Source organism: Podarcis melisellensis, assembly GCF_964234715.1.
Source record: "Podarcis melisellensis genome assembly, chromosome: 5".
Lineage (NCBI taxonomy): Eukaryota > Metazoa > Chordata > Lepidosauria > Squamata > Lacertidae > Podarcis > Podarcis melisellensis.
In genome coordinates, this window is record NC_138537.1 from 73,457,854 (window position 1) to 73,480,169 (window position 22,316).

Below are 22,316 nucleotides of genomic sequence, written 5' to 3' on the forward strand. Positions count from 1 at the left end.
TAATTGCAGTTAAGTTCCAGTGATACATCTATTCAAAAGTTTTCTAAACTGCCCTTCACCTAAAGGTTCCAGGGCAGGTTACAACAATCATAGCCTTTTATTATATTGTTGTATCCCATACTGGGACCTTATGACAGGTATAATAAAATAATAAAATAATTAATTGACAGAGAACATAAACGGCTATATGTAGACATTATGCCAAACAATGTATTGTATGAACCATAGTTTATAATCCAGGCCATGTTTTGAATTTTATGAATGTGCAACACTGTGGTTTAGCACTGCCTGTCTTTCCATCCTCTCAGTACTCACCTTCATAAATTCACTCTGGACCTTCAAAACTTAACTTCTGGTTCTGGTTCAGAAATCAGAAATCATGCCAGAACATAATCAAGCCTCTGTAACCATGATTTGGCACAATTTCTCAAGTAAGCCTTTGACCATGTCCCAGAGCATACTGATATATTAGGACTTTCTTCAGGGAATTGTATCTGCAGCAAGCTTTTAACTGATGGAAATGTACCTATTTCAGGTTCTTGAACGTTCCCGGGATGTTGTTGATGAAGTGAGTGTTTCTCTCAGGCTCTGGGACACATTTGGCGATCATCACAAAGATAGGCGCTTTGCTTATGGAAGGTAAGTGGGAGTTAGCTCAAATTTTTATTTGCAAGTCAAGTAAAACCTAGTGGGAAAAGAATTGCAGCTTTGAAGTGTGAAATGTGAGGTATTAAATTTATCAAGAGTGTTCACATTCCTCTTTCTTTCGAAGAACAGCATCTATCACAAGGTTTATGAATATATACATCTTTGAAGGGAATATAACTTATCTATGTAGTTTATCATTGCCATAAAGGTTTCGAGCAAAAGTCTTGAAACATTTTGCATTTCAAAGACCATTTGCAAAAATGTAAAAAAAAACAAAACCTGAAGTGTTGATAATTGCTTGACTGGCCATGATGAAAGGTAATCAATTCACTTATTGCTAAAATAGCTGCCAGGCGTGTTAAAGAATACAATACAAATGCTTGTGATTCTGCACAGGGAGAAATCTTTCACAACTACTACTGCCCTACAAGCATATGATGTGAAATTTGACTAACACAGATTCTCCTTCATATTTGAGTGTAGCGTGACTCTGTTTTCTCCAGACTATTTATGGGTGTCCAGTTCTGATAGGCATGTTGGTGTGGATGAAGGAAATGCTTTTTGTCCTTGAGTCCTAAATTTATTGGCCTAAGCACAGTTTGACCAGGGTTAGAGTAATAATTGCTTAAAATGCATGTAGAATTGTAACCTGATTGAAGTCCATTAAAGACTTACTTCCTATTTAGTTGATTTAAATGTAACTAGAGGAAACAGGTTGTGTTACCTGAATATCAAATATCCTTTCATCAGCATTACAGACCATTGGCCGGGATCCAGAAAGCTACTTTAAGCATAACCCTAAAGCTTTGGGTATCAGAAGTAGTTTTGTATGCCTGCCTGTAGCACCAGTGGGGCGGGGGAGGTGCTAATGAAGAGCTACAAGCCCAAACCCCATTGGCTATGCAGAAACAGTTGTGTGGTTCTTGCAATTCTGGCATTTGCATCTAAGCTCACCTTTCATTTGCTGATAATAAGTTTGCATTGCCTTTTTTTGTTTAGTACTGGTGGCTTAGTACATTGCAACTTGGGTGAAGTCTGCATGGTCAGTAATTTAGTAGTTTAATACAGTTTATAGTGGTGGTAGTATTTTACTCTGTTAGTCCTGTCATATGGGAGGAGACAGATGTAACATTTTTAACAGTTCTTCATCCACAGTAGGAATATGATCTCACAGTTTCCTTTATACAGGTTTTTAGAATTGCCCTTTCCCTTATGCCTAAGGCAAGATATCCCCCTTAGATATGGAATATATAGGACATTTCATGCATGCATACTCATATATGTTCATCCTTCAATTTACACATTCTGTCAGCAGTTTATAAACACTGTGAAGGATTGAGAGAAGGGAAGATATGTTAGCAACACCATAAGCATTAGCCAATAGACATCTGGCTTTCTCTCAGCAGGCTTATAGAACTAAGAATAAACCGTGTCACAAAAATGCACATGCATTTTCAAGGCATGGGCAGTTATTTCAGACTACAGTACTTCCATCACACTTAAAATGTAATAGCTTCAGTGTCTCTCGCCCAGCAATTGTATACTGGGTAGGAGAGAAAAAGAACCAGCAATGAAGGCAGCCTTGTATATTATGGCTCTCCCATGCGGAAGCTGCAGAAATGGCTTTTATGAGACAGTCATAATATTTGCAAGCCTCTTAACTGTGTGCACATCTCTCGTTGTATGGCGAATCCCCATGCACAAAACTGCATGTTTCTGATAGAAGCTGGTATCAAAACTTATCACACCATCAGGCTGAAGCATGTGATCAAAAGTTCACAAACATTAGAGCCCCTAAATGGGGGCTGTATTGTCTGGGTGACCCTCAGAAGTTATCACAGAAATCAGGGCTGTAGGACAATGAAAAGCAACAGGAGCAAGTAGCAAAAGCAATGGGAGGGATAAGGAGATGTGTTGCATCAGGCTGAGAGGGAAGCTTATGCAAACATAGAAGAAGTTTGCTGTGCCATTCCTTGATTTGGACGCTTTGGCCATACTTGCTGTTTTATATCATTCTTCTTTGAATTCACTCTCCTGATGCAGAGAGCTTTGTGAGAGGTGACTAGTGCCATAACTGCTCGTTTGTGAAAGGCAATCAAAGCCCTAATTAAAGCATACAGTTTAAATTCTTTCTATATTTAAGTATTGCACTTGAATGCACTGTTCAAAGATTGCAAAATATATAATGCATTTTTCAAAGTCACAAAATACTAATTTACTTAGGTGCTAGCAAGTTTAAAATTAAGTGGTTCCTGTGTTTACTCTTTGCCTCCCTGCTTGCTGTGTCCTTATGTCAACATACACTCTGTCACTGAGCAGATTAGTATAGATTAAGAGGGCAAAATCAGGCATGTTCCAGTTTTGGGGGAGAGAAGGTGTAGGATGACATATTTTATGCCCACTCCTACAAAGGTTATGCATATTTTATTCAGGAATAGTTATGTGAGGGTCAGAGCAATCCAAACAAGGGACTGGGGATGTAATCTCATGGACTGGAACTGGCTGGGAACCCAAAAGGGAAGAAGGCTCAGAGACCAGGGACTGGTTGTGGAACAACGGAGAGGGAGAAGACTGGGAGGAGAAGGTGTTGGAAGCTGAAGATTTAACAGGGCTTGGTGAGCTGAGAGAGTCTGTGGCAGAGACACGGCCAGGATCAGATGCAGGAGCTGAAGCAAATGAGTGGGGTGAGAGAGGCCAAGAGGCAGAGATGAGTCAGGTTGGTGAAGTGTGACAGGTGTTTCCGGTTCCTGCTGTGAACAAGCTCTGCTCACCTCTTGTCTCCAGAACTAGAAATGGCTTGAAAAGAGTGGAGTAGAGACCAGTGACACAGAAGTGCAGTCTATTGGGGGAAAACCCTGGAGAGGAGGGGACTTAGGCAGCTGTGGGGAGATGGGGACCTTCAGTCTCTGCAACTGCTTCATGAGGGCAAGACCTACCGGAGATGAGTTGCTGTGCTCATTAGGCCTGATACTACTGTGTTGATCGTGTTTTTGCTAATAGTTAACTCCAGCTTGCACAGTGTGATTTACTGCTGGCTAACCCTTGACAGCTGCATCCAAAACACTGCTGAATCCAAAAATCTGCTGGCCTGGCCAGAAGGTGTGTGAGCGGGGAGTTTTTGCGTTTTTTCTGTACCAGCTCCTGGCTGCCACAACAGAGGGTTAGAACAGTTTTGGATCTGTTGGATTCATGGCTGACTCAGCTACCCACCTTCCAACTATTTTGGGGTGCAATGTCTGTGGCTGCTCACAGCTGTACTTGTCCATTGCCCATGATTTGGGTGCAGAAATGCCCACCTAATCTTCCCAGCACCATCCCTAGCAGCATTGACTGAGGCTTAGAATTGTGCTGTAAAAGTTATTTCCTTATGGAAAATGTTGGTAAAATTGACTTATCTCGAAAAGCAATAACGAACTTTTCTAAATCTTAATCAAGGGTTTTTCCTAGCTGCCAAGCTGTGACATTCAAAATCAAACATGCCTGCATCTTTTTTCCAGTGGGGATAAAAGTAGCTGGGTAGAGATTTTCAGCCATAAAACAGCACAAGGATAAAGGGTTAAGAAGCTCCCCCCCCCCCTCTTGTTTTGCTGGTCTTCTGCTTCATCATGTAGCCTCAGTGTATGTAAGAGGAAAAGTGGTCTGGAAAAAGAATTGCATAACAGCACATAACGTGTGCTTTCATCCTTGAGATCACTTAATGTGGAACGGCTAGTTCAAAGCACTCCCTAACAATGATGTTAAACTACCAGAGAAATAGTTAAATCGTGGATTTTCCCACACTTTATAATGGTGTTTATGGGTGAAATGGGGGTTTTGGTTTGCATCTGTGATTATGAGTTTGTAATGTTGACTCTTCTCACCCCCCCACTGGCTGCTGAGTTAAATAGCATGGAGGACAGGTTTTGGACTTTATGGTACTTCCTCTTCCATTTGTGCAAAACACCTCTCTCTGATACACGTATATGCACATACATACATACTCTTCTCTCCCTGCAACCTATTACTTTGTGTTTTCTCCTCTTCTGTTTTAATTTTGTGCCATGCAGAACTGATCTGGTGTCTTGGTACTATTTGAGGGTTATATTTTCCATTTGGTTTCTGATCAAACCATCTTCTAGCATGCTCATCATCATGAATTCACGTTCAATTTATTTCCATTCTGCTTGACTGAGGCTTTGTTACAGTAGACATGCATGAGGTATGGGAAAGGTTCCTGGCCTCACTAATTGTCAGACATAATATAAGAAGGTTATAAAAATTGTTCAAACTGTAGATCATAACACAAATATAAGAAGTCATGCTCATCTTTTTAGGACTGCATAAGAACCTACCCAGACCCTGATATCATACTCTGAGCCATTCTTCTTGTGCCTCCTCCATGAGAGGTCAGGAGGGTGGCAATATGAGAACGGGCCTTTTCTGCAGTGGCACCCTTCATTCTATCTACACCTTTAGGTGCCAGGCAAAAACATTCCTCTCCAACCAGGCCTTTGGCTAATTAATATCCAATACGCCTTTAAATGCATTGTGGGAGAAGGGGGGTGGTTATTAAGTATTATGTATTTTTAATCTTACATTTTTGTGTAGTGAACTACCCAGAGATCTACAGATCTTTAATTACCGTATTTTTCGCCCTATAGGACGCACTTTTTCCCCTCCAAAAATGAAGGGGAAATCTGGGTGCGTCCTATGGGGCGAATGCAGGCTTTTGCTGAAGCCTGGAGAGTGAGGGGGGTCGTTGCGCACCGATTATTCTGAAATGTGCAGTGCTAATTTTGTTTATATCAGGAAAGCTCTTTTCAATCTCCAAGGAAGTATTACAGCAAAACCTTGTGCAGATGAACTTAAAATAATAATAATGTATTGAGCTGCATTCTGTACCTCTGAGTTAGTCATCCAGTCTTCAGTGGGTACCTCTTGAACAGTAGAATGACAAGCAACCACAGCGTGTGACTTACAGAAGGAAGATGGAAGCACATTGCAGGCAACAGCAGCATGTGAGAATGAACTGGAGCAACGATCAGCTTTGAGTTTTTATTCAAAATCAGGGATAGGGGAGGGAAATGGTAAGTTTTACTTACGTGAAGATTACTAATGTTTTCTGTGGGTGCAACTTGGTGGTGTGTTCATTTCCTTTGCTGCATTTAAAGACAAATGGGAAGAGTATATTTTCTGATGACAATTTCTAGTTAGGACTGCTTCACACATCACTTTTTTCCTATATGGAGATAACCATAAAGAAAAGATCATACCACTTGAGAGTTCTTGTAACAAATACGCTGATGGAGTAAGGCAAATGGTGTAGTTTTGGTGAAAATAACAGTATTCCGCAGTTCAACACTAGTCAATATGCTCTTCAGTATGCAGGGCTACCTCAGAAAAAATGTTAGTTGTGAAGCAGCCCATGGTTAGTACAGAAATTAAGTATTCTCATCTTCTAGAAATGTCATTGAACAATATAAGTTGAAAATGACCTGTTTCCCTCAAGAGCTGCTGCTGTTTTTCGTACTGACTTCAACTGAAATCTCATGTTACGCAAGTTCTTTGGGGGGGGGAACCAAACACCTCTGCATGCTCCTCACTATCAAAATCTGAATATATATTTCAGGGTGTTTTGACAGTTTCACACATAACACCTCTACTTAAGAAGCCTCACTGCTCTCGGTAAAGTATAGAATTGATTTTTCTTTCCTGCTCCCATCCAGGCTGGTGCATGGTCTTGCCATGCCTTTGTTGGATGTCTTTTTGGCCCCTCATATTGTAGTCTATTCCTTGCATTGCAGTCCCATTTGTTGTGAGAGTGCACCCATAGGCTGTAACTGTGGGCACCATGATAAACCATTGTTCATCATGATGGGGGAAAACCTGCAGCAAACCTTGGGGTCAAATGTTTCCCCTTTGCCACTCCTCCTTGGAGTGCAGCCATGAGGAGGAGTTTGGAAGCTTTCACTTCTGTTTTTGATTAACCACAGTTTTAGCATTACATTTACCCCCTAAACTGTGGTTAGCCTTAACTGTGGTTTGAAACAAGCTTCATAACCCATTATTTGACACTTACTTCTTTCATAGAAACCACAGTTAAGATTAATCACAGTTTGTCAGATTCTGGTGAGATAACAAGCTATGGTTAATTTTTTTAAAATGGAAATGACAGCTTCCAAGCTACTCCTTATGAACACACCAGAGAGTAACAGGGATCATGTAACCCCAAGGCTAGCTGTGGCACATTCCTGTCACAGTAAACAATGGTCTGAACACAGCCATAGTCATTCATTTTCAGATCATTTGGTTATGCCTCCCAGTCACTTATGAACTTCATCTTCATATGGTGGCTGCTGCTACATTTTACTGAAATTTTTAATACTGTGAAGACACTGCCTTGCTTACAAGCTATCTGTGCAAGCCTTTTTGGGTCTGTCTTCCCCTGCACTGAAATGTGTGCATGAATGCTGTTTGCATTTATTAATGGGAAAAATTGTGCCTCGGTTAACTCATTTGTAAAAGCAGATTTTCTCCATCATAAACAATATAATGGAGTTGACAGATAGTTGGTCTGGCTTTTTTTCAGAGCTATGCTGATCAAATACTTAAGCTTCATTAGGCATATCCATACTACAGCTTCCCCCAAAGCATGCTGGGAACGGTATCTTGGCAAGGGTGCTAAGAATTCTCTGCTAGAGATCCTTAGTCATTTCCTCGCCCCAAAGAACTGTATTTCCCTGGTGAGAGAGAACGACTGTTAAATATTAGATATTGTAATGGTGGTTTTGGCCTAGGCTAAATTATGCAGGAGAGCGGCCATAGATCAGTGGTATAAAACATCATTTGCATGTCGAAAGTCAAGCCCCGGCATTCCCACCAAAGGGAACCCAGGCAACCAGCCCTTGCGGTCTGTAACATTTGTACTGTTTATAATGGTGTTATATGTTTTATTGTATACATACATTGCTGTCTACCACCCCAACATATTGCAGTATATAAATACTTTTATGAATATAGAAACATAGGAAGCTGCCACATACCAGGCCAGGTCAATTGTGGATGTAGCTCTGTGCTATCATCACTGACTGTTTGCAGCTTCCCAGGCTTTCAGGTAGGAGTCTTTTCCAGCCCTACCTGGTGACACCAGGGATTATCCCGGGACCTTTTGAGTATGAAGCATGTGTTCTGCCACTGACCTATGGATGTTCCCTGGGACAAATCCTTACTTCTGTAAGGTAGAGCAGGCAGCGCTGGACATGACTGACCAACATTAACTTTATCCCTGGGCCACTGAGGAATTTGCATGTTTACTGCAGCAGGCAACCAAAGTGTGAGGGGGAGATCTACACCTCCAGAAATGCAGGGTGCTGCAGCTAATCTGATTGGACAAGTTTTTAGGGGTGGCATACCTCCACATATTGCATGTTTTACTGCAACGAACACCTACCAGAAGCTGCTGCACCCCCTGTGTTGTTTGTTGTGCCTCTGAGTCAGAGAAGCTGCAGCTGGGATTTCCACCTCCCCATCCCAAGTATTTGGTCATAATAATAGGCTATACATGGGGAAAGGAGAAATGCAGCAGTAATGTGCAGAGTTGCACTAAGCCTTTTTCTTTAGCAGTTGCACAATGAGATAAATATTAACAGTGAAGAGGGTGTTTGCTCCAGAATAGGTAATAGGATGAGTTCCAGAGTAGGTGATACAGCCTCTATGACCCCTCCCCTTCTTTCTCTAGTACTCCCTTTCCTACCAAAGGGAAAAAATGCATTCCATGATGTAACAAGACAAGTTGTGCTATCAAAATTGTTTAAAAGCAAGCAGTCTGATGCACCATTGCACAGTACAACCTGGTTGCATAATTGCGGCTTCTGGTTATGGATTTGGTTGTCCTTGTTACAAAATTTGGATTTGAAATCCGTTGGGGTTGGCAATAATTAATCTCTATCAGTACTGAAAGTGCAGTGTACCTTGCCTTACTAGAAATACAAATACTGAAGGTCAGGTGATACTATACGCAGCATAAAATAACATTAGAGTGCTGTAGTCAGCTGGGTCAAGTGTCCCTGCAATCTTAAGGTTATGTATGGAATAGATTTTGCTGTGTTAAACTATTGTGCAGCCTGATTCTATGTGTGTTTACTGGAAATGCCATTGAGTTCCATGAGACTTCAAGTGAATGTGCAAAGGACTGGGGCTTTAGTACCATTTTGACAGCACAAAACAACCCCTGAAATTTCAGTCTTGTGTGGTTTTGACCTGATAAATTTATAGTCCAGATTTCCTCAGATGAAATGCTTGGCCCTTTGAGGAGAGTGGTTCATGCATGGGGGCGAGGAATGAGAAGTTAGCTGATACCAACATCATTTAAATGACATTTATACCACTTTAACAGTCATACAGCTTCCCTCAAAGAATTGTGGGGACTGTAGTTGACCACTCAAAGAACTACAATTCCCAGCACCCTTAACAGGCTACAGTTCCCAGGATTCTTTGGGGGGAAACAATGTGTTTTAAATATATTTTGTGGATGTGGCTTGTGTCTCCTTAACCCTTCTACAGCAGCACAATTCTATTTATAATTATGAGGATGGAAACATATCTGTATTGCAGGGATAACTTAAGATTTCAGGCCTAAGTAGGCAGCGCATTAGGAATGTCTGGTGAATTTCTACCTCCTATAAGGGTTCTTGGTGGAGAGAAGACACCAAGCAGATGAGAACTTGAAACTTAAAAGGTTTAAGATTCAGTTAGGTAGCCGTGTTGGCCTGATGCAGTCAAAACATCTAAGAAAATTCAGATACCTGAAGAAGTGTGCATGCACACGAAAGCTAATACCAAGAACAAACATAGTTGGTCTCTAAGGTGCTACTGGACAGTTTTTTTAGTTTTTTTATGTTTTAAAAGGTTTGAGTTACACTCATATGAATTAAGCTGTCATATAGTCATGGTGAATATAAAACGCTTGAAATGCAAGCAACTGATAGCAAATGTTAGCATAGGTTAAGCCCCAGGTAAGTGTTGCAGTTTCTTCCAACTGTGTTTCTACAAACTGTGGGATAGTTTTAGTGAGGTGCCCAGAGAAGAAGATCTGACTCTGAAGTAGCCTCCCAAAAGCATAAGGGAAATGAATGTGTTTACCACAAACTCTTATATTAAAGCCCTCTGCTCTATGGGTTTGCAGTCATTTATATAAGACACACATGCACCTGTCTATTATTAAACATAGACATACAGCAACTATCTGCATTTCATTCTATTGCAGATTATTTTTAGGTATTGCTAAGAAGTGTTAGATAGAGCTGCTGTGTCCTCTGTGAAATGAGGAGAGCAGCAGTATGGAACAGGTAGATCATTAATGATTTAGAAGGCAAATGTTGGTATTCATACAGGTCTCGCTCTGTTAATTGCCCAAATGTGGAGGCACAACAAATTGGTGCTGAATTAAAGTTTAATAGAAATTAATTGGAATGGAATGGTTTGCATTTTTTAGGTTTTTTTTTATTGGTTCACCATTGCTGCTGTTACTCATGTTTGCAGGAATCTTGTAAGAGCATTTCCGCTTTCTAGCACTGTTATACTTGATACTTTACCTATTAAGGTTTTGCAGTTACTATCCATGACTGAGAATTATGAACTGATCCCTTAATTTCCTTAATTATTTTGGTACCTGTTTCAGGAAAAGTGTTCAATCATATGTTTTGTATATGCGTGTGTGTGTTTAAAAAAAACATGCTTATATTGCCTGGAACTGAACCCTAATTATTATATACCTACACACACACACACACTATAATTACCATATCACTTGCTTCTAAAGATCTATTCCTTCTCTGTCTTATGTAGCACAGCTCTTTTTGCAATAGCTATTTTTATTTAAAAGCTTCAGTGTGCAAAAATGTTAACAGGGCATCTGCATAATTCCACCTTTCTGTCAGTGTTTATTTCCACACGTTGAAGAAGTGATTGGCCTTGGTGAACTTAGCGCTGGGTAAAAAACAAGATTAAAAATAAATAAATCTCAAAAAATAATAATAATAGCCTATAACATTCAGTGCACTGGGGCTGACTGTTGCCAGCTTAAAGAAACTTCATTCTTTTCCCAGCTTGAGGAAGCTAAGGGCACATCTTGTAAATAAATATGCACGTATGCAAGTGTTGTTGTTTTTAAAGTGCACACCTAAATATGTATGAATGAGACAAAAAATATTGGAAATGCAGGCATCCTACAGGTATCCTCAACAGAGAGCCAGATACCTCCCTGTTGCATTTACACATGGTGGCAAACCTGGTATTTTTACTATATTCTGTGTGAAATGGTCCAATCTGAGAGGCACTCTTGACTAATCTCTGTGTCATGTTACCTTACATGTTCCTATTAAGAAATGGCTGGACAGCCACCTAACTTTTCTCTACAAATTAGTGTTTGGCATGTTGTGATGGAAGCAAAATGGCAGCCCATTCTCATCTGTAGTAAAATTTTGCTGTTGTAAAATTTTGGCAATGGCTCTTACTCACTGAAGATGACACCTGTCAGGGGATGAGGAGGGTTCTCTGGTGTCTTGGGGGTTGTGGAAGAAAGTAGGATTTTATCAAATAATTTGCATGAGTATGAAGTGTTCTCTAGGAACTTGATTTTGAGACACCTAAGAGAAATGCTTTGCATGGAATATAGGGTGTGTTTTTTGTTTTCCTTTTCCTTTTTACACACAGAGGATGTGATATAATTTTCATTTAACCCAATGCATGTTTATTCCAGGTCCGATGTTGTTGTCCTGTGTTTTTCCATTGCTAACCCTAACTCCCTGAATCATGTGAAAACCATGTGGTATCAAGAAATCAAGCATTTCTGTCCTCGCACACCTGTTATTCTGGTTGGTTGCCAACTGGATCTTCGATATGCTGATCTGGAAGCTGTAAACCGAGCCAGAAGGCCATTAGCAAGGTAAAGTTGGCTTCAATATTCAGTAGGAGAAATCCATGTTTCCAATTGACAATGTTAGTATGCATCTCAGCTTCTGGGAAGTATGTAGTCTTCTTCCTCCTAAATCAGGAGTGGCTCACCTTTTTCTTATAAAGGCCCATTGGCTAATGGCAAAAGCCAGTCAGGAGCCAGAGTTAGTGATGGGTGGAGCCACAACCAAAAGGGGACAGTGCTTGCAGGATTGCATAGCTTCAGGTGGGCAGCCTGCCCCCCCCCCCAGATATTGTTGGACTACATCTCTCTTCAGCCCAGCCAGCAGGGTCCAGTAGTCAAGATGATGGAAGTTGTAGTCTAACAACATCAGGTTGCCCACTGCTGCTAAAACTCTTTTATCTGTCAGTGCCACCACATCTTTTCTCTTACATGTGTGCAGGCACAAAGAGGAAGCAATTCTCAGAACAGTGGTGTGGACTGTAAGAGCTGGATGATGATGAGGGCTATGCTAGCTTAGGCCTACAGATTCTCTGCTCCTGTCCTAACAGTATATATCAGAGATGGGGAATCTTTGGCTCTCCAGGTGTTCTGGGACTCCAATTCCCATCAGTCCCAGCCAGCATGGCCAGTGGTCAGAGGTCATGGAAGTTGTAGTCCAGCAACATCTGGAGGGCCACTGGTTCACCATCCCCATATATGACACGTTGCTTTATACTGTGTCAGGTTGTTGGTTCATCTAACACTGTACTCTCTGTTCCACCTGACAGTGAATCTCCAAGATCTTAAAGAGAAGTCTTAACCAGTCCTGCAACCTAGTACCCTATAACTGTTTGGATTGAACCAAATGACTCTAAAGCATATTCTCTGCTGCTGAGGTCCAGGTTTCACACACACAAAAACCTGGCCCAACAATTGCAGCCAATTGCTTGATTTGGTGCTAGATGCATACTTCTGATTTTCAAGTGCAATTGCTTTCTGTTTCTAAAATAAGAAGTTTATTTTGTGTCAGATTGACCCAGAAAGCCCATGTTCTTGTTGCGTGGAACAGTGTTCAAAATAATAAGAGCCTTGTTGGATCAGAATGGAGTTCAAGTAATAGCTAGAAAGATGCTCATTGATAAAGGCAATAGCCCTCTTCCTTTATATCCAGAGCTACGTTGTCCCTGAATGTGGAGGTTCCCTTTGGATATGCCTCATTGGTAAAGCTTGCCATCCTGAACTTGCCTAAACCCTTTTAAAAGCCACTGAAGCTAACAGAAATGGTCATGTGATACAGAAATGAATTCCATAAAGATAAAAACATAAGAGTTGGAAGGGACTCCATGGATCCTCTAGTCTAACCCTCTGCAATGCAGGATTATTATTATTATTATTATTATTATTATTATTATTATTATTACAACTACTACTACCCATGCATAGATGTATTTCAATGAGATATGGAAGCCATATCCAGCTCTCATGACCTACTTGTTTGTTTGTTTGTTTTTGTTTGTTTGTTTGTTTACTTCACAGGCCTATCAAACGGGGAGACATCTTGCCACCAGAAAGAGGCAGAGAGGTTGCCAAGGAGCTTGGGATACCATATTACGAAACCAGTGTATTTGACCAGTTTGGCGTCAAGGATGTGTTTGATAATGCCATTAGAGCTGCCCTGATCTCCAGGAGACATCTACAGTTCTGGAAATCGCATTTGAAGAAAGTTCAGAAGCCTTTGCTTCAAGCTCCATTTCTACCTCCAAAGGCACCTCCTCCGGTTATCAAAATTCCAGAGTGTCCCATCACCAGTATCAATGAAGCCGGATACTTATTGGACAATCCATTGTGTGCAGATGTCATGTTTATCCTCCAGGAAGATACTCACATTTTTGCTCACAAGATCTACCTAGCTACCTCCTCTTCGAAGTTTTATGACCTTTTTTTAATGGAATGTGAAGAAACCCCAGACTTATCTGAAACTCCTTGCAATAAAGAAAGGCCCAGTAGAAGCTTTATGGCCAGAAAATGCAGCCTTGAAACAGATGAGAGTAGTGAGATGGCAACCTTAAAATCTTCGAATGCCAAACTCACGTCATTAGCAGGTGGTGGTAACCCTTTAACAAGGTTAGAGCTTGAAGCAGGGGAAGCCAGTTGCCTGAAGCAAGCGCCAACATTTTTGGGCAAAGGCTTTGTTAGCATGCATAGAGAAACGCAAGTCAACCCTGTTTCAAAGAGGACTTGTGCTGTAACAGTGGTCAAGATAGATGCTTCTATTCAGCCTGGGCCTTTTAAAACTGTTCTGCAGTTTTTGTACACAGGGCAACTGGATGAAAACGAGAAGGATCTTACCAGAGTAGCTCAGATTGCTGAGATATTGGAAGTGTTTGACCTGCGGATGATGGTGGAGAACATTACGAATAAGGAAGCCTTCATGAACCAGGAAATTACAAAGGCTTTCCATGTCAGAAAAGCTAACAGGATAAAAGAATGCCTCTCTAAAGAAACATTTTCTGGTGAGAATACATGAATACATCCTCATTATCCCTTTGAATTAATCCACAAAAGTCATCCAAACAATAGTTCCATATATAAAGCAATATATAACACTCAAGTAGAAGTCATTGGTCCAGTTCCAACATCATAAACCCCACCAGGGACAGCAGCTCTATGTAAAGATGGAAGAGAAATTTGACCCAAAATGCAGTTAAAGCCAAATCTATCAAATCTGCACTGTCTGAAACAATATGCAAACCAAAACAAAGCTATCCTTCAAAATTCAAACTTCTCCAAGTTTTGTGTTGCAGTTCTCCAATTAGTGTTTACAAAAACTCATATACTGCAGGAAATGAAAACAAAAAAATTGCTTCCAGTAGCACCTTAAAGACCAACTAAGTTAGTTCTTGGTATGAGCTTTCGTGTGCATGCACACTTCTTCAGATACACTGAAACAGAAGTTTCCAGACTTCTGTTTCAGTGTATCTGAAGAAAACACTGAAACAGAAGTTTCCAGACTTCTGTTTCAGTGTATCTGAAGAAGTGTGCATGCACACGAAAGCTCATACCAAGAACTAACTTAGTTGGTCTTTAAGGTGCTACTGGAAGCAATTTTTTTTGTTTTGACTATGGCAGACCAACACGGCTACCTATCTGCAGGAAATGAAGTTATTAGTGAAACTAAGGTGCAAAAATGCATTACATTGGGGATAATTGCTTGCAAAAATTTGCACATTGGTCAAAACTGCATATAAAATTACATTAGGAGAGATTTGTGGTAAAATGCTGGTGAATTTTCATGAGGATTTAAAAATAAAGTAAAATATAAAATTGCGCTAATATGTGGGGGAAATCGTTCTATCCCTAGCTCTATGGTACAGGCCCATGTAGGATGCAAATATGAGCTGTTTCCTGGTAGGGATTTGTGTGAGCATGCCAGCTTTTTTAAAAAATGCTTCTACTGCATTGATGGAAATCATTGCCAGGAAATATGCTGGCTGATATGTTACCTTCCTCCGTGTGGTTGAAGCTACAGGTCCATGCTATGTGGAGGATTACAGAGTGTCTGAACCAGAGGCCACTGTGGTACAACAGGAAGTAATTAGAAGTGAATCTTGGATGTCCATACACATGATAGATGGCCTTGTGCAAATGTCTGTCAGCTGCAGTTCTGTGCCTGTTAATTGATAATATTAATGACCTCTCAGATGAGGGAGTGAAATAAGGGTCATTGGCGCCATATTCAGCTAGCCCATTCCACTAGCAGAAGGCAGTGCAAGGACTCCCACTAGTGCAGGCATAGGCAAACTAGGCCCTCCAGTTGTTTTGGGACTACAACTCCCAACATCCCTAGCTAACAGGACCAGTGGTCAGGGATGATGGGAGTTGTAGTCCCAAAGCATCCGGAGGGCCGAGATTGCCTATGCCTGCACTAGAGCAACAGGGCTCCCCCCTCCTAATCTAAGGGTGTGGTTCTTAAACCAGTTTAATTTAATGTAGACAAAACCATTAGTCTGCACAAGAAACAATATAAATAACAAGAGGTCCACAGCAAAGATTTGGCTGGCTAGTTCAAATCAATACAAACCTGCATCTAGGAATTAAAGTTGCATATGTACATCCTGTTACATCCTTATGCAGGCAGACTGATTCATTAATATTATTTTCTATAGCCCATTCCTAAGAACTAACATAACCAGGAATCAAGAACCTAAGAAGCAACCTTACACGGAGTCAAAGCATTACTCTATTTATATCAGAAACTGTGTGCACTGACTAGCAGGAGCTGTCCAGGGTTTCAAACAGGGATTTTTGGTCAGCCCTAAGTGGGAATGTTCAGTATCTTGGAAATAATGTGCACCACCAACCACTGAGCTATGCTCCTTAATTCTGACACATGCATCCTCTTGGGTGAATTGCATGAAGTGGAATATTGTCAGATGCTGGGTGCTGCCTGTATTCACACAAGCAAACGACTCATGTCTGAGTGGACGAGTTTAAACTGCTTCCATTTGTGTATATGAAGCCTTCAGAGGCCAGACTTCCAAAAAGTGAAGAGTGCAAAGCTGTTCCTCCTCTGCAGGCCCAGGTTTTAATGGTCATCTGTGTCTCACTTAGAAATAATTATTATGTGCCCTTTTGGATGCATTTGCAGTAATATCCGTGTGAGAGAGAGAGCTCTGTAACGCCCTCCTCCAGTTGTATTTGGCTCCAAGCACTTTCCACCATAGGTTATGGTTCTGTTTCTCTGATCCCATTGGCAGATGTGACGTTTAAGCTGGAAGATGGAAACATTAATGCTCACAAGCCACTACTGATCTGTAGCTGTGAATGGATGTCTGCAATGTTTGGAGGATCGTTCATTGAAAGCTCAAACACTGAGGTACTTGTTCTCTTTGGTGTGTAGCCTCAATAATGTGCCTCAATAAGCTTTACCCTTTGGGTTGATAAATTGCAGTGGTTTAAACAAAGGGGACATTTTGCTGGAGTTTGTCATCACTAGCCCAGAGAGCATTTTCAAAATGTTTTAGGTTCTAAGTGACTCCTTTCTCAAGAAATTTCAGTCATTATGGTAATTTCTCTCTCTCGTTTCCTAAATTTGAATTTTAAAGTAAATTAAATGTTGGTGTCCCTGTACTGTTGTTGTGTATAAGAAGATTGTTTTAGATGAACTTTGGTGGGAGGAACTAGAAGAACAGGAAAACTCTTCAAGCCACTTTTCTGGGGGGGTCACAGATAGAAGTGCCCTGGATGAAATTTGGTCTCCTGGCAGTATTGTCTGGCTTCCTGATTTTTAACCCAAAGAGTGTGATCGGCATTTCTGGCAATAGGATTTTCCAGCAGGCCTTCTCTGGAGAATAGGAGTTTTGCCCCTCCTTCCCTGACTCTGTTATCAAAGCAGACATTCTGAAAGTCTCAATTGCTAGGCAGCACGTTATATCTTCAAATGGAATCATTGTGACATCTTGGACGGGTTCTAAATCTAGGCTACAAAATAAATGCATGTTGTATCATTCTTGAAAATCACACCTAAGCAATAGCTTTTTGTCTGCCAAGTACACACCCACAGGGGCCTGATCTTATTGGAAACATAATTAAATATCAAGCAAACTGCCTCATTTAGAGGAGGGTTTCTTTCCATCCATATGTTAATCCCATCCCTTCTGGGTTATTTTTGGTATTTGTCCGCAACCCCAGAGTCGTCCGCAACTGGACCTAATGGTCAAGGGTCCCTTTACCTTTATATCGCCTTTCAATGTGGTTTGCATCATAAAACAAATTAAAATAATAAAATACAAATTCAACAGTGTAAGTAACAATTCAGTCAAAAAAACAGCAGTGATGTGCTGCCTTCCCAGAGTGATAAGCCCCATCTGCCCCTTGCTTCCCTGTCACCGCAACTGCAAGCTGGAATAACTTGGTCAGTGGAGCATAAGACTCTTAATCTCAAGGTCCCAGGTTCAAGACCCGCCCTTGGCAAAAAAAATTTCCTGCATTGCAGTTGGTTGGACTAGATGACCCTTGTGGTCCCTTCCAGCTCTACAGATTCTATGATTCTGTGCTACAGAGCAAATGCCGCAGAGCAGTTTTGTGTTAAAATTGCCTTTGGTATGGCGCTGGCCAGACCTTAACGAGAATTCTAAATAAAAACCTACTACAGTCTTAAATTATAATTTTTTAAAGAAGATCCTCAAGACACCTCCATTCTTAAAGTGAAGAATACTCATTATCTACACTGCTATGAAGTATCATCTGGAATGCTAAAGTGCTAGTGGCAACATGGAAAGAGACTATCGTATTTATGCTTTTAAATAAGAAGGGCAGATCAGCTCATCCCAGCCTGATTAGTTTTTGTTGAAACTCAGATGCTTGGGACAACTTCCTAATTATTTATCACATTTTAACTATAGCAGCTTTGCTTTCTGCTGGAGTATTGAGGGAGGCATCCGCATCAAGGGAAAATGATCCCCCTTAGCAATGCTGTGGCTTAGCTTTCTTTCTCTTTCTCTTCTTTTCCCCCCCTTTTTTGTATTTAATATTCTGGAAGTCTGTGTTCTACTTTAAATTTTTTCTCATTACTTTTAAAACAGCAGTAAGCATAATTCCCTCCCCAGAGGCACGCTCAGCAGGTGGCTCATTAAAAATACATACCTTGATTTTTTAGTAAGCAGCTCTCCTGCAACAAGAACATATATTCATTTTCTACAATCTGCTTCCTAATTATAAACCCTAATAGCTCGTGTTCTTCTTGGTAACCTTAAAATATTAATTGCAAAGACTTGGATTTCTGAAGCACATAAAGCACCGCAACTGAGATCTTTAAGTTCAAAAGTACAAGCGCAGCCATGGAAATGTACGGGGAAGTAGTTGGTTCCAAGATGTGTATTGCACGTAGAGACTGAGGCAATTTGACATAAATATAATGAGCTGCTTCTAATTTATTTATTGTTTTGAAATTCTGCAGGGAGAACAGGTTATTTGCAGCAATAACTCATGCATTCACACTTAGTCCTTGCAACAGACACCAACGAAAATATCTCCAGTTTTCAAATTTAATCCACCTAAATCTAAGCCTCTGTGAGAGATGGTGGGTCTTTGCCCTCCCCTAGTGGCAGCTAGAAACCACACTTGTCTTTTTAGAACAGTGGATTCCAAACGTTACTATTATTATTTTGCAACTGAGCTTGAATGGATTCTGCATTTATTTAGCATCATATTAGCTAAATTTCACTGGAGGAAAACAAGGTGATGGTTGCTGCACTTTTTGCAATAGTTACTTTTGCTAGCCAACCCCCAAGAACAGCTCCTGCTCAAAATGCCTCTGGAACACCTGTGGGTTGCTTTCATAGGTATATTGTGTGGCTTTGGAGATTGACTAGTATTAGTTTGCCTCCTGTTCAGTGCCTAGCTGTTAGCTCCACTCCCTGTCAAGAAATCCACGAGCTTCCACTTGGCAGCAATGCCTCCAGCGTTTACTTTAAGGTGGCTCAGGGTTTCCCTGAGGCGTGCTGAATATAGTTGCACTTAACTGAGGATGTCCAAAGCGGGAAGGGGAGCTCCACCCTAACTTTTAATGTTCCTAGGACTGGCTCTGGGGCCTCAGCTATACAGCTTCAAATAAAACGTTTAACTGTGCTTTAAGTGCAATATACAATGTGACAGTAGATGGCGATGGTGAGCCTTATGGAAAATTCAATGTATTTTTAAAAACACTTTAAAAAAAAGAATTTTCAGAACGGTTTTTCTATGTGTGCAGATTTTACCCATGTTTGAGGGTGCTCTTGGCAAAGTACCCTATTTGGACCTCCTTCCATCCATATGGGTTGGCCCGCTTGAGATTCATGGAGAACTTATTTCACACTATGGCACAGTTGTGGGCTTTTCTTGTTTCGTTTTTAGCTGTAGGAGATGGCAAAGCTTCTGAGAGCCATGTTGTTGTTTTTCCTGGCACCCATCATCCCACCTCTTCAATCCCCACTCTGATGTAGTACCAGTTCACTGTGGGGAAAACACAATGGTGGCCACTAAAGAGAAATCTTCCAGGGTGAAAGCTTTGAAGAGGCAAGTTTCCGTGAGGTGTGCCCTGTTGGTGCCGTGACAGGAACCCAAGGTTGCTTCATGCTGACACTAGATTTGCATGTGCCTGTCAAGGACATGAGGCAAAATGGCAACCCATCCCCTTGCAGTCAGAATAATGCTGAAGGCTCTGTAGCCTATACCTTGTTTATTTGACAGTGGAGCTGTATTATATTGTTTCTTGGGAGGGCTGTTGCTTCTTTATAGCTGCTCACCTATAAAGGAAGCTGTGTGCAAGCATGTACTTAACTCTTTTCAATTGAAAAAACAAAACAAAAAACAGTCAAAGCTTGCAAGTATAGATGTGGAAGAAATTTAATTGAGTTCACATTTAAAGGCAAATTTACCAAATTCACACTTTGGAAACACATTTAAAGGCAAATCTACCAAATTCACACTTTGGAAACAATACACAAACCAGGAAACAGACATCTTTTAAAATTTGCACTTCTCTGAATGTTACAGCGCACTTGTGCAGCCAACTAATGTTTACAAAAAATGTACTTACTGAGGTAAAGTGTGCATAAAAATGCATACATTTATGAAAAAATAACGCACAAAAATGCATTATATAAGGCAGCATTGCCTTCCAAAAATGTGTACATTGTACAAAATTGGATATTAAAAATTGTGTATATTAGGAGAGATTTGCACTAAAATGCTGATGAATTATTGGGCAGAACTTTTTAATTTTTAAAATCACAATCTGATGTGAAGAACTGAACTTAAGTTTGGAAACTGGAAGAAACTGAAACTGACAGATTCCCTACTTGCGAGTCAAGACTTCCTTCTTTGGCAGTCTTTGTTTTGGCCATGTAATTCTGGATATGCCTCTCTTCTTGTTCAACGCTGGAATTGAGAGCAGCAATACATACTGATGAAATGGGAGGACGCTAGCGAGAAGTAGTTGGCACAACTCCCACACTGAAATTTGAACAAGGTTGCTTCTTATTCCTCACTGTTTCTTTCTGAGTCTCACAGAGTTTACAGGGCGGGTGAGGAAGAGACTGGATGACTCTTCCCTGAAAACTGTTTGCATGCACAAAAAATGCTGAAGTACAGGGAAAGTATTTGAATATTTTTTAACAAATATAGCCTTAGGAATTACATTTTTAATTACATTTAGCTGCGAAGGTAAGACAAAATAACCAGAGTTAATCAGGTTTTGCTAGGCCTTTTGGGTTGCAATGAAAGTTTTATCTACTTCCTGAGAATACAATTTGAAATTAATCCTGTGATGAACATAGGGTTTATTCTGATTCTTCAGAAATTTGTGCTCTTTGACATTCAGGGCCATTTAACATGTTATAGAAAAGGTGGAGGCTGGGATTGACCACATCTTGATGATGATGTTTAAAGCCTATTTTCCTGCCAGAAAGTACATAGTAATTGTACCTCAGCAGTGCAAAATATTTTAAAGGAAGCTGTTGGTCTTGGTCTTCATAGCTCAGTCCTTTAACCACACATCAGTAGGACCACTCCCTCTCACATTTGATCATGCCCCCACTTTTTTTTTGAGGAAAACTGTAATAAAGAAAAGCTATGAGGAACAGTTGAGGGAATGGGGTAGGTTTAGCCTGGTAAAGAGGAGACTGAGAGGAGATATAATAGCCATCTTCAAATATCTAAAGGCCTGTCACATGGAGGATGGAACAAGCATCTTTTCTCCTGCTCCAGAGGCTAGGATCCAAACCAAAGGATTCACGTTACAAGGAAGAAGATTCTGACATGAGGAAGAACTTTCTAATGGTCAGAGTTGTTCAACAGTGGAACGCAGTCCCTGATAAGGGGATGGATTCTCCTTTCTTGGATGTTTTAAGCAGAGCTTAGATGGCAATCTCTCATGGATGATCTAGTTGAGATTCCTGCATTGCAGGCAGTTGGACTGGATGTCCCCCAGGATATCCAACTCTACAATTCTATGATTCCATGATTCTATGACTTCTCTTCACCAGTCAACAATGTGAACCCAACCAAAGTTTGTAGCAGACACTTGCATGTAGGCCTGACCTATGACACCTGCATCTCTCTGATCTTTTTATACCCCTACCTACATCTTCCCTGATGGGCCACATTTTTTAAAAATAATTGTAGAGAAGCTATGCTTGCCCCTGCCTTATGAGATATGCCAGTTGTACAGGAGTCCAGCTTTCTGGTATATTGGTGCCACCACATCTGCTTTTCATTCTGGCTAGAGAGCTCCAAGCCAATTATCCAGCAGGGAGAGCTTTCTCATCACCCTGGGCAAGGGCAACTTGCTTTCCTCACATTTTCACAAAAATGTGTGCATCTGAACCCCAAGTGCCTTAGTTCATAGGAAGGCATAGGAGATGGAGCAACAGTCCCTTAAGAATGTCACTAAGTCATTCCAAAATACAACTCCAAATAGAACAAAGATTTTTAAAAAATCAATAATGGCAGGATATAAGGGAGAAAGGAAGAATGGGAAGGTATGTCAAAGAAAACAACAACAGTGCTGATTAACCAATGCAAGCACTTCTCATTAGTGAATAGGTGGTCCCTGTGAGCTGTAAGGGATACCCAGGTATCTCGTGAATGGTGCCTTTGGGTGGTCAAGGAGGATGGCAGATATTCAGGGGTACCATGTTGCCTATTTGTCAAGTTCAGCCACGAGGAGCAGCTGGATAGGCTTGATCAGTTGGGACAGACCCACATATTATCCTTAAAACAACAACAACAACAACAACACACCCTTTTTAAA

The 22,316-nt window shown here is 40.8% G+C and overlaps 1 protein-coding gene across 3 annotated transcripts in view; it reads left to right on the forward strand.

Moving 5' to 3' along the window:
* RHOBTB1 (Rho related BTB domain containing 1) overlaps positions 1-22,316 on the forward strand; it is a 54,021-nt gene that overhangs the window by 25,271 nt on the left and 6,434 nt on the right. For 2 of the 3 annotated variants that reach the window (XM_081913615.1, XM_081913616.1), the window contains 4 exons: positions 536-639; positions 11,387-11,572; positions 13,061-14,037; positions 16,282-16,400. In XM_081913615.1, coding sequence (XP_081769741.1) covers positions 536-639; positions 11,387-11,572; positions 13,061-14,037; positions 16,282-16,400 — 1,386 coding nt within the window. Of the gene's footprint in view, positions 1-535; positions 640-6,256; positions 6,313-11,386; positions 11,573-13,060; positions 14,038-16,281; positions 16,401-22,316 lie in introns of those variants that run through there. The other variant, XM_081913617.1, reaches the window with a different exon arrangement.